The following is a 12,764-nucleotide window of genomic DNA, read 5'->3' as shown; positions in this document are numbered from 1 at the left end:
GGTGGCGGCTGGTCGGCGCTGTGGCGCCCGTCAGATCGCTGATCCGGTGCGGAGAACTTCGGAGAAGTTGGTGGGCCCATATCTGTCAAGACCACTCACCTCACCTTCACGTGGGGCTCCCCGTCATCCTGCATCGGTCCCGACCGGGGTAGGGTGCGAAAGAGTGAGTGGCAAAGCAAACGAGGGCATGGCTCGTCAACCATGCACCTGATGAAGAAGGAAGGAGGAAGGAGGAAGAAGAAGAAAGAAAAAATATGTATATGGATATGCAGGATAACCAAGAAATCGACGTTTACGGTGCAGGGGAGGGATACCCCAGTACCGGCGCAGGAGTGGGTGGTCAAGCGGGCCCCACTGCGTCGTTAGCTAGCGACCGTGGCCGTGTGGGGGTGGGCCACCGGGCCCCCATACGCGTAAACGCGTCCGGTGAAGAAATGGAAGACGTCGCGATGGAGGAGACCCGCGAGGGTGGGCCTCCCGCAAGGACAAAAGCGAACAACATCGAAGCGGCAAAGAACCGCGGAAGAAGCGGGGAGAGAAAAGCGGAGAGGGCGGGACCCGAGGACAGGAGAAGAAGCAACAGCCGGGGAGGGAAACCGACACCGACGCCGTCGCACGCCCCGCTCGCGGTCCCGTCAACCCCGCTTCCAACCGCAGCGGAGCACAACGGCAACATGTTCCAGACGTTCAAAATCCCCAAGAACGTCAGGGACAAAGTGAAAGCGCAAGATGGGCACAGGTCCATAGACGGCTCGATAGAGCCGTCTCAGATGAGAAAGGAGTCGACCTCGGAAGGCAGATCGGAGGACGAGGAGTCAATGGCCTCGGTCACCTGGAGGGGCAAGAAGAGAAAAATAACGAAAGTGACTCCAGAGGTGTCGGACCGAATGAGGAACGTTATCCAAGGGTCCTCACCGAGAGACGTGGACGCCGAAGTACGGCGACATCAGGCCGAGGTCCTGAAGGTGGCGGCGACGTCCTCCAACCTCAAGGGGACGTACGTCAAAACCCTCAAGGACGCGGTCGAGTACACCGTCGCGGCATGGTCCCACCAAACAACCACCTCCCGGGTGCCAGACTTCCTGGAAGAAAGGAAGAAGAGGGAGGCGCTGGAAAGAGAGGTGGAAAGCCTGAAGAGGAGGAACGAGGAGTTGAAACAAAGGATAGACAGGTTCCTGAAAGGCACGGCCGAGACAGCGGCGCCGTCCCCGACGGAGGCGCAGGCTCCCCGGAGCAGCGGGAGGGCCAAGGACGACATCGGAGCAGAAATAGAGATGCTAAAGAAGTCGATAAGCAGCCTCGGCCCATCCCTGTTGGGGACCCTGAGGGAAGAGCTCAGGGAAGCCCTCAAGGGAACGGGCCTGCTGAGACAAGCGACAGGAGGGAACAACAGCGGCGACAAAGAGCGGACGACGATGCCGCGGACGGCGAGCCCGAAGCCTCCCCAACAACCCCCGCAATCCTCCCAACCCTCTCAACAGCAAGAGGGACAGGGACAGGAGACGGACGGGGAATGGAGGACCATGGTCTCGCGGAATGCGAGACGGAAGGCCAGGGAACAGAGGAGGAAAGAAGCGGGCCACGGCGCCCCCCTCCCCATCGCGCCACAAACTAGCAGGGCGAGATCGGCGGTGGGACCAGCCGGGCAACCGCCAAGGACGACCCCCGCCGCATTAGGTGGAGGGGAAAGGAGGAGAGAAAGAAACGGAGAGAAGAAGACAGGAGCCCAACCGGCGAAACGGACGTACGCGACGGTGGCGGGCAGGGCGGGATCGGCGGTCGTGCGGCCAGCACTCCGACCCCCCCCAACGTCATCGGCGGTAACGCTCACGCTGAGGGACGGGGCTCCGAAGACGTACGAGGAGATCCTGGCGGAGGCGAGACGGGACAAGACCCTCCAGAAATGCGGACTGGAGTACGTCCGAACGAGAAAGGCGGCGACCGGGGCCATGGTGATCAATATCCCGGACGACGCCGGCATGAGCAAGGCCACGCAGTTGGCGTCGCGATTAGCCGGGGTATTGGACCCCTCCACCGTCAGAGTATCAGTCCCGGTACCGACGGCCGAGATCAAATTGGTGGGGGTCGACATATCCCTTAACGAGGAGGAACTGCTGGAGGAGCTGTCCAGGGCGGCGGACTGCCAGCCCCGCGACGTCAGAGCATGGAGCGCGGGAACATCTAGAAGCGGCATGGGGATATTCTACGCCAAGTGCCCCGTGGCCGGAGCCCGTAAACTGGCTCAAGCGGGGAGGGTCACACTGGGGTGGACCAGGGCAAAGGTGATCGCACTCCCCAGGAGACCGCTCCAGTGTTTCCGATGCCTTGAGGTGGGCCACATGGCGGCGATGTGCGTCTCCCCGGTGAGAAGAACCCACCTGTGTTTCCGGTGCGGAGAAGAGGGGCACAGGGCGAGGAACTGCACGGCCGCATCGCAGAGATGCCCCATCTGCGAGGCAAAAGGAGCCCCGTCAAAACACAGGATGGGAAGCGCGGCGTGCAAACCACCGGAGGTAGGACCATCCGGAAGGAGAAGGGCGCGGAGAACGGCGATGGCCAAGGCAGCAGAGGCCACGGCGACAACCACGAGCAAGGGCGTCACCGGAGCCGCGGAGCAGGCCAGCCTGTCGGGCAACCCACCAGTCGGAGGGAAGGATAGCACCATCGGAGTGAGTGGCCCGGGGGAGGCCATGGAGGTGACCGAGTAAATTCCGGGTCCTCCAGTGTAACTTGGGCAGAGCCGGAAGGGCCCAGGACCTGCTCTACCAGTCCATCCGGGAGAGCGGGACCGACGTGGCGGTGGTGGCGGAGCCGTACAACATCCCCGCATCCCCCCAATGGGCGGGAGATCTAAGCGGATGGGTCGCCATCACTTGGCCGTGTACCTCGGGAGTCTCCGGGCGAGTCGCGGAAAGAGGCAACGGGTTCGTGGCGGTCGAATGGACGGACCTCGTGGTGGTGGGGGTATACATCTCTCCCAACTGCGACATCCGGGCGTTCGAGGACCTACTGGACGAGATGGGAGAGTGCGTAAGGAGGCTTCTCCCCCGACAGGTGCTCGTACTGGGGGACTTCAACGCCCACTCCACGACGTGGGGCAACGACAGAACCACCACGAGAGGCAGAGAACTGGCGGACTGGGCCGCGGGTCTCGGTCTCGTGCTGGTCAACAGAGGCTCGGAGTCCACATACGTGGGGCGGAGAGGAGCGTCGGTCATAGATCTGACGTGGGCGACGCAGAGGCTCCACCCCAGAATAAGGAACTGGCGGGTGGCCGTAGAGATGGAAACGCTAGCGGACCACCTCTACGTGCTAATGGACATCGAACCCGCCAAGAGAAGCACGAGCGGCGACAACAACAACAACGTCGAGGGAAGGACATCGAGCCGCCCGGGGCTGCCCCCTCCTCGCCGATGGAAACTGAAGGAGAGGGACGGGGACATGCTTCGGGCAACGGCCACCGTAGCGGCTTGGTGCTGGGACGCGAAGAGGAACAAGAACCGAGGCAACGTGGACGGGGAGGCGCAGGAATTGGGAGAATGGATGAGGAGAGCCTGCGACGCCTCCATGCCGCGAACCAGCGCCGGGTCTAGGCGCGACAACAGCAGCGTCTACTGGTGGTCGCGGGAGATCGCGGACCTGCGAGACGACTGCCACAGAGCCCGCAGGCTTCTCGCTAGGGCGAGAAGAAGAGGGCGGAACCGCAACGAAGAGGAGATCCTCGAGAGGTACAGGGCCCACAGAGAAGCCAGAATGGCCCTGCAAAGGGCCATAAAGGAAGCGAAAGAGGCGTCGTGGAAACGGCTGTTGGAATCCGTGGAATCCGATCCATGGGGAAGACCGTACAAGACGGTGCTGAGGAAACTCAGGCCGGCGGCTCCCCCGATAACCGAGAACATGGATCGGGAACTACTAGCACGGGTGATCGACACGCTGTTCCCACGACCGGAAGAAGAAGGAGGCGAAGAGGAGGAAGACTCCCCGAGGCGCCACGAGGATACGGAACAGGCCCCTCCAGAGGAGAGGGGATGCACTCGGAGCGGCGGCGGCGTACCGGCGATGGATCAACCCGGAGCGCACATAACGAGGGAGGAACTGGAAGCAGCCACCAAGAAGATGGCTGCCAAGGACGTGGCGCCGGGGCCGGACGGAATCCCCGGGCGGGTGTGGGCGGAGACCATGGACATCATGGCCCCCCGCCTGCTGCATCTGTACAACAGGTGCCTGAGGGAAGGCGCATACCCCCGGGCGTGGAAGGTGGCGAGGCTGGTGCTGCTGAGGAAGGAGGGTCGACCGCCGGAGTCCCCATCGGCGTACAGGCCGATATGCCTCCTGGACGAGGTGGGCAAGCTCTTCGAGAGAGTAATCGCCTCCCGTCTGGGGGCGCACATGGAGTCCAGGGTACCAGGCTGGCACGACAACCAGTTCGGGTTCCGTCGCGGGAGGTCCACCATCGACGCGATCCGCAGATTGAGAGAGGGGGTGGAGAGAGTGGTGGCTCGAGAAGGGATCGCGATAGCGGTCTCCCTGGACATCACCAACGCCTTCAACTCGATCCCGTGGAGCAAGATCAGAGAGGCCCTGCGATTCTTCGAGGTTCCGGGGTACCTCCGGAGGATAATCGGGGCATACCTCCGGGAGAGGTGGATAACGTACAGATCCACGGAGGGAGAGGAGAGAAGAGCGGTGGAGCGCGGAGTGCCGCAGGGCTCGGTCCTGGGACCGATGCTGTGGATAACCGCCTACGACTACGTGCTCCGCACCCCGATGCCCGGAAGCACGGGACTGATTTGCTACGCGGACGACACCCTGGTCGTGGCAGGAGGGCGCTGGTGGTACGAGACGGCGGAGGCTGCCACGGAGGCCACCCGGCGAGCGGCGAGGGCCATCGGAGAACTGGGGCTGAAGGTCGCTCCGGCCAAGACGGAGGCGCTCGGGTTCTACGACGGAAGACGCAGAGGACCGCCCCCGGATGGACTGACGATCGACGTGGACGGGGTAGGGGTCCGGGTGGGGAGCCAACTGAGGTACCTGGGCCTCATCATCGACGACCAATGGTCGTTCGAGCCCCACTTCGAGAGCCTCGCCCCAAAGGTGGCGGCAGCGGCCAACGCCCTATGCGGCATCCTCCCGAACATCGGAGGCGCCGGGAGAGCGGTGCGCAGGCTGTACGACGGGGTGGTCAGAGCCCGAGCGATGTACGGTGCGCCCATCTGGGCGAGGGATCTGGCCGCGAGCAGGCGAAGTCAGACACTCCTGCGGGCGGTTCAACGCACCACCGCTCTGAGGATAGCGAGAGGGTACAGGACGGTGTCGCACGCGTCCGCGACCGTCCTGGCGGCATCCCCTCCATACGCGTTGCAAGCCCTGGCCCTTCAAAAGGTGTACGGAGCCACGAGGGTCAGGGACGGGGATCGAGACGAAGACGCTCCGCAGGTGAGGAAGGAGATAGAAGAGGAGACATGGGAGAGGTGGCGGCTCCTACTGGAGAAGGAGGCGAGGAAGACGTCCCACCGCGCGGTAGACGCGGTCCTGCCCGTCTGGGACAGGTGGAAGGAAGCGCGGGGCGTTCCGCTGACCTACAGGCTGACCCAGGTGCTCACCGGGCACGGAGTGTTCGGGGAGTTCCTGAAGAAGATTCGGAAGGAGGTGACCAACATCTGTCACCACTGCGGGGAGGCGGAGGACAACGCCCAGCACACTCTGCAGCACTGCCCCGCGTGGGCCATGCAGAGACACACCCTGACGGTGAAGATCGGGGACGACCTGTCCCCGAGGAGGATCGTGGAGGCGCTGCTACGTAGCCGGTCGGACTACGAGGCAGTGAGGGACTTTTGCGAGCAAATCATGCTCGCGAAGGAGCGGGCGGAGCGGCTCAGGGTCCGAGCCGAGCACCCGGCAAGGATACGACGCGAGAGAAGTGGGCGCAACGGGGGGAGGCCGCCATCTCCCCCAACGGATACGGAAACAACAAGAGGAAGATGACCCCGGGGTTGGCTGCCCCGGGAGTCACAGCGAAGCATCCCCTCCGCACTAGGAGGGAAGACGATGAGAGGAGGGCTTACAGGAGATTTTCAACCGTGATACCCCTGGGCCCTCTTCTTCCCTGTGCGTACGAGCAGCCACGTGGTGGTTTTAGTCGGTAAGAGTCCGACACTACCCGACCCCCATTGGGGGAAGGGTGTCCATGAGGATTTCCCCACGTAAAAAAAAAAAAAAAAAAAAAAAAAAAAAAGGTTGGGGTTAGGTTGGGGTTAGGTTGGGGTTAGGTTGGGGTTAGGTTGGGGTTAGGTTGGGGTTAGGTTGGGGAGCACGAGGCGGGTATGGGTTCTCAGTGCGTAGCATCATGCCCTGAGAAACCCCGATGTATCTGATGTTCACCTATAGTCGGGTGGCGGCTGGTCGGCGCTGTGGCGCCCGTCAGATCGCTGATCCGGTGCGGAGAACTTCGGAGAAGTTGGTGGGCCCATATCTGTCAAGACCACTCACCTCACCTTCACGTGGGGCTCCCCGTCATCCTGCATCGGTCCCGACCGGGGTAGGGTGCGAAAGAGTGAGTGGCAAAGCAAACGAGGGCATGGCTCGTCAACCATGCACCTGATGAAGAAGGAAGGAGGAAGGAGGAAGAAGAAGAAAGAAAAAAAAAATATGGATATGAAGGATAACCAAGAAATCGACGTTTACGGTGCAGGGGAGGGATACCCCAGTACCGGCGCAGGAGTGGGTGGTCAAGCGGGCCCCACTGCGTCGTTAGCTAGCGACCGTGGCCGTGTGGGGGTGGGCCACCGGGCCCCCATACGCGTAAACGCGTCCGGTGAAGAAATGGAAGACGTCGCGATGGAGGAGACCCGCGAGGGTGGGCCTCCCGCAAGGACAAAAGCGAACAACATCGAAGCGGCAAAGAACCGCGGAAGAAGCGGGGAGAGAAAAGCGGAGAGGGCGGGACCCGTGGACAGGAGAAGAAGCAACAGCCGGGGAGGGAAACCGACACCGACGCCGTCGCTCGCCCCGCTCGCGGTCCCGTCAACCCCGCTTCCAACCGCAGCGGAGCACAGCGGCAACGTGTTCCAAACGTTCAAAATCCCCAAGAACGTCAGGGACAAAGTGAAAGCGCAAGATGGGCACAGGTCCATAGACGGCTCGATAGAGTCGTCTCGGATGAGAAAGGAGTCGACCTCGGATGGCAGATCGGAGGACGAGGAGTCAATGGCCTCGGTCACCGCGAGGGGCAAGAAGAGGAAAATAACGAAAGCGACTCCAGAGGTGTCGGACCGATTGAGGAACGTTATCCAAGGGTCCTCACCGAGAGACGTGGACGCCGAAGTACGGCGACATCAGGCCGAGGTCCTGAAGGTGGCGGCGACGTCCTCCAACCTCAAGGGGACGTACGTCAAAACCCTCAAGGACGCGGTCGAGTACACCGTCGCGGCATGGTCCCACCAAACAACCACCTCCCGGGTGCCAGACTTCCTGGAAGAAAGGAAGAAGAGGGAGGCGCTGGAAAGAGAGGTGGAAAGCCTGAAGAGGAGGAACGAGGAGTTGGAACAAAGGATAAATAGGTTCCTGAAAGGCACGGCCGAGACAGCGGCGCCGTCCCCGACGGAGGCGCAGGCTCCCCGGAGCAGCGGGAGGGCCAAGGACGACATCGCATCGGAAATAGAGATGCTAAAGAAGTCGATAAGCAGCCTCGGCCCATCCCTGTTGGGGACCCTGAGGGAAGAGCTCAGGGAAGCCCTCAGGGGAACGAGCCTGCCGAGACAAGCGACAGGAGGGAATATCAGCGGCGACAAAGAGCGGACGACGATGCCGCGGACGGCGGGCCCGAAGCCTCCCCAACAATCCCCGCAATCCTCCCAACCCTCTCAACAGCAAGCGGGACAGGGACAGGAGACGGACGGGGAATGGAGGACCATGGTCTCGCGGAAGGCGAGACGGAAGGCCAGGGAACAGAGGAGGAAAGAAGCGGGCCACGGCGCCCCCCTCCCCATAGCGCCACAAACAAACAGGACGAGATCGGCGGTGGGACCAGCCGGGCAACCGCCAAGGACGACCCCGGCCGCATTAGGTGGAGGGGAAAGGAGGAGAGAAGGAAACGGAGAGAAGAAGGCAGGAGCCCAACCGGCGAAACGGACGTACGCGACGGTGGCGGGCAGGGCGGGATCGGCGGTCGTGCGGCCAGCACTCCGACCCCCCCCAACGTCATCGGCGGTAACGCTCACGCTGAGGGAAGGGGCTCCGAAGACGTACGAGGAGATCCTGGCGGAGGCGAGACGGGACAAGACCCTCCAGAAATGCGGACTGGAGTACGTCCGAACGAGAAAGGCGGCGACCGGGGCCATGGTGATCAATATCCCGGACGACGCCGGCATGAGCAAGGCCACGCAGTTGGCGTCGCGATTAGCCGGGGTATTGGACCCCTCCACCGTCAGAGTATCAGTCCCGGTACCGACGGCCGAGATCAAATTGGTGGGGGTCGACATATCCCTGAACGAGGAGGAACTGCTGGAGGAGCTGTCCAGGGCGGCGGACTGCCAGCCCCGCGACGTCAGAGCATGGAGCGCGGGAACATCTAGAAGCGGCATGGGGATATTCTACGCCAAGTGCCCCGTGGCCGGAGCCCGTAAACTGGCTCAAGCGGGGAGGGTCACACTGGGGTGGACCAGGGCAAAGGTGATCGCACTCCCCAGGAGACCGCTCCAGTGTTTCCGATGCCTTGAGGTGGGCCACATGGCGGCGATGTGCGTCTCCCCGGTGAGAAGAACCCACCTGTGTTTCCGGTGCGGAGAAGAGGGGCACAGGGCGAGGAACTGCACGGCCGCATCGCCGAGATGCCCCATCTGCGAGGCAAAAGGAGCCCCGTCAAAACACAGGATGGGAAGCGCGGCGTGCAAACCACCGGAGGTAGGACCATCCGGAAGGAGAAGGGCGCGGAGAACGGCGATGGCCAAGGCAGCAGAGGCCACGGCGACAACCACGAGCAAGGGCGTCACCGGAGCCGCGGAGCAGGCCAGCCTGTCGAGCAACCCACCAGTCGGAGGGAAGGATAGCACCATCGGAGTGAGTGGCCCGGGGGAGGCCATGGAGGTGACCGAGTAAATTCCGGGTCCTCCAGTGTAACTTGGGCAGAGCCGGAAGGGCCCAGGACCTGCTCTACCAGTCCATCCGGGAGAGCAGGACCGACGTGGCGGTGGTGGCGGAGCCGTACAACATCCCCGCATCCCCCCAATGGGCGGGAGATCTAAGCGGATGGGTCGCCATCACTTGGCCGTGTACCTCGGGAGTCTCCGGGCGAATCGCGGAAAGAGGCAACGGGTTCGTGGCGGTCGAATGGACGGACCTCGTGGTGGTGGGGGTATACATCTCTCCCAACTGCGACATCCGGGCGTTCGAGGACCTACTGGACGAGATGGGAGAGTGCGTAAGGAGGCTTCTCCCCCGACAGGTGCTCGTACTGGGGGACTTCAACGCCCACTCCACGACGTGGGGCAACGACAGAACCACCACGAGAGGCAGAGAACTGGCGGACTGGGCCGCGGGTCTCGGTCTCGTGCTGGTCAACAGAGGCTCGGAGTCCACATACGTGGGGCGGAGAGGAGCGTCGGTCATAGATCTGACGTGGGCGACGCAGAGGCTCCACCCCAGAATAAGGAACTGGCGGGTGGCCGTAGAGATGGAAACGCTAGCGGACCACCTCTACGTGCTAATGGACATCGAACCCGCCAAGAGAAGCACGAGCGGCGACAACAACAACAACGTCGAGGGAAGGACATCGAGCCGCCCGGGGCTGCCCCCTCCTCGCCGATGGAAACTGAAGGAGAGGGACGGGGACATGCTTCGGGCAACGGCCACCGTAGCGGCTTGGTGCTGGGACGCGAAGAGGAACAAGAACCGAGGCAACGTGGACGGGGAGGCGCAGGAATTGGGAGAATGGATGAGGAGAGCCTGCGACGCCTCCATGCCGCGAACCAGCGCCGGGTCTAGGCGCGACAACAGCAGCGTCTACTGGTGGTCGCGGGAGATCGCGGACCTGCGAGACGACTGCCACAGAGCCCGCAGGCTGCTCGCCAGGGCGAGAAGAAGAGGGCGGAACCGCAACGAAGAGGAGATCCTCGAGAGGTACAGGGCCCACAGAGAAGCCAGAATGGCCCTGCAAAGGGCCATAAAGGAAGCGAAAGAGGCGTCGTGGAAACGGCTGTTGGAATCCGTGGAATCCGATCCATGGGGAAGACCGTACAAGACGGTGCTGAGGAAACTCAGGCCGGCGGCTCCCCCGATAACCGAGAACATGGATCGGGAACTACTAGCACGGGTGATCGACACGCTGTTCCCACGACCGGAAGAAGAAGGAGGCGAAGAGGAGGAAGACTCCCCGAGGCGCCACGAGGATACGGAACAGGCCCCTCCAGAGGAGAGGGGATGCACTCGGAGCGGCGGCGGCGGACCGGCGATGGATCAACCCGGAGCGCACATAACGAGGGAGGAACTGGAAGCAGCCACCAAGAAGATGGCTGCCAAGGACGTGGCGCCGGGGCCGGACGGAATCCCCGGGCGGGTGTGGGCGGAGACCATGGACATCATGGCCCCCCGCCTGCTGCATCTGTACAACAGGTGCCTGAGGGAAGGCGCATACCCCCGGGCGTGGAAGGTGGCGAGGCTGGTGCTGCTGAGGAAGGAGGGTCGACCGCCGGAGTCCCCATCGGCGTACAGGCCGATATGCCTCCTGGACGAGGTGGGCAAGCTCTTCGAGAGAGTAATCGCCTCCCGTCTGGGGGCGCACATGGAGTCCAGGGTACCAGGCTGGCACGACAACCAGTTCGGGTTCCGTCGCGGGAGGTCCACCATCGACGCGATCCGCAGATTGAGAGAGGGGGTGGAGAGAGTGGTGGCTCGAGAAGGGATCGCGATAGCGGTCTCCCTGGACATCACCAACGCCTTCAACTCGATCCCGTGGAGCAAGATCAGAGAGGCCCTGCGATTCTTCGAGGTCCCGGGGTACCTCCGGAGGATAATCGGGGCATACCTCCGGGAGAGGTGGATAACGTACAGATCCACGGAGGGAGAGGAGAGAAGAGCGGTGGAGCGCGGAGTGCCGCAGGGCTCGGTCCTGGGACCGATGCTGTGGATAACCGCCTACGACTACGTGCTCCGCACCCCGATGCCCGGAAGCACGGGACTGATCTGCTACGCGGACGACACCCTGGTCGTGGCAGGAGGGCGCTGGTGGTACGAGACGGCGGAGGCTGCCACGGAGGCCACCCGGCGAGCGGCGAGGGCCATCGGAGAACTGGGGCTGAAGGTCGCTCCGGCCAAGACGGAGGCGCTCGGGTTCTACGACGGAAGACGCAGAGGACCGCCCCCGGATGGACTGACGATCGACGTGGACGGGGTAGGGGTCCGGGTGGGGAGCCAACTGAGGTACCTGGGCCTCATCATCGACGACCAATGGTCGTTCGAGCCCCACTTCGAGAGCCTCGCCCCAAAGGTGGCGGCAGCGGCCAACGCCCTATGCGGCATCCTCCCGAACATCGGAGGCGCCGGGAGAGCGGTGCGCAGGCTGTACGACGGGGTGGTCAGAGCCCGAGCGATGTACGGTGCGCCCATCTGGGCGAGGGATCTGGCCGCGAGCAGGCGAAGTCAGGCACTCCTGCGGGCGGTTCAACGCACCACCGCTCTGAGGATAGCGAGAGGGTACAGGACGGTGTCGCACGCGTCCGCGACCGTCCTGGCGGCATCCCCTCCATACGCGTTGCAAGCCCTGGCCCTTCAAAAGGTGTACGGAGCCACGAGGGTCAGGGACGGGGATCGAGACGAAGACGCTCCGCAGGTGAGGAAGGAGATAGAAGAGGAGACATGGGAGAGGTGGCGGCTCCTACTGGAGAAGGAGGCGAGGAAGACGTCCCACCGCGCGGTAGACGCGGTCCTGCCCGTCTGGGACAGGTGGAAGGAAGCGCGGGGCGTTCCGCTGACCTACAGGCTGACCCAGGTGCTCACCGGGCACGGAGTGTTCGGTGAGTTCCTGAAGAAGATTCGGAAGGAGGTGACCAACATCTGTCACCACTGCGGGGAGGCGGAGGACAACGCCCAGCACACTCTGCAGCACTGCCCCGCGTGGGCCATGCAGAGACACACCCTGACGGTGAAGATCGGGGACGACCTGTCCCCGAGGAGGATCGTGGAGGCGCTGCTACGTAGCCGGTCGGACTACGAGGCAGTGAGGGACTTTTGCGAGCAAATCATGCTCGCGAAGGAGCGGGCGGAGCGGCTCAGGGTCCGAGCCGAGCACCCGGCAAGGATACGACGCGAGAGAAGTGGGCGCAACGGGGGGAGGCCGCCATCTCCCCCAACGGATACGGAAACAACAAGAGGAAGATGACCCCGGGGTTGGCTGCCCCGGGAGTCACAGCGAAGCATCCCCTCCGCACTAGGAGGGAAGACGATGAGAGGAGGGCTTACAGGAGATTTTCAACCATGATACCCCTGGGCCCTCTTCTTCCCTGTGCGTACGAGCAGCCACGTGGTGGTTTTAGTCGGTAAGAGTCCGACACTACCCGACCCCCATTGGGGGAAGGGTGTCCATGAGGATTTCCCCACGTAAAAAAAAAAAAAAAAAAAAGGTTGGGGTTAGGTTGGGGTTAGGTTGGGGTTAGGTTGGGGTTAGGTTGGGGTTAGGTTGGGGTTAGGTTGGGGTTAGGTTGGGGTTAGGTTGGGTTAGGTTGGGGTTAGGTTGGGGTTAGGTTGGGGTTAGGTTGGGGTTAGGTTGGGGT

At 63.1% G+C, this 12,764-nt stretch overlaps 2 protein-coding genes across 2 annotated transcripts; both read left to right on the top strand.

The window, feature by feature from the left end:
- The first annotated feature begins 266 nt into the window (after positions 1–266).
- On the top strand, positions 267–5,985 carry LOC132915915 (uncharacterized). Its single transcript, XM_060975681.1, has 2 exons — positions 267–2,669; positions 2,725–5,985. The coding sequence occupies exons 1-2, from the start codon at positions 267–269 to the stop codon at positions 5,983–5,985; spliced, it is 5,664 nt and encodes a 1,887-aa protein (XP_060831664.1).
- Positions 5,986–6,648: 663 nt separating this feature from the next.
- Positions 6,649–12,373, top strand: LOC132915914 (uncharacterized). Its single transcript, XM_060975679.1, has 2 exons — positions 6,649–9,057; positions 9,113–12,373. Exons 1-2 carry the CDS (start codon positions 6,649–6,651, stop codon positions 12,371–12,373), a joined length of 5,670 nt encoding a protein of 1,889 aa, XP_060831662.1.
- Positions 12,374–12,764: the final 391 nt, after the last annotated feature.

The sequence above is a fragment of the Bombus pascuorum genome, unplaced genomic scaffold (genome assembly GCF_905332965.1).
Source record: "Bombus pascuorum unplaced genomic scaffold, iyBomPasc1.1, whole genome shotgun sequence".
Taxonomy (NCBI): Eukaryota; Metazoa; Arthropoda; class Insecta; order Hymenoptera; family Apidae; genus Bombus; species Bombus pascuorum.
This window is presented reverse-complemented; position numbering and strand designations above follow the sequence as displayed.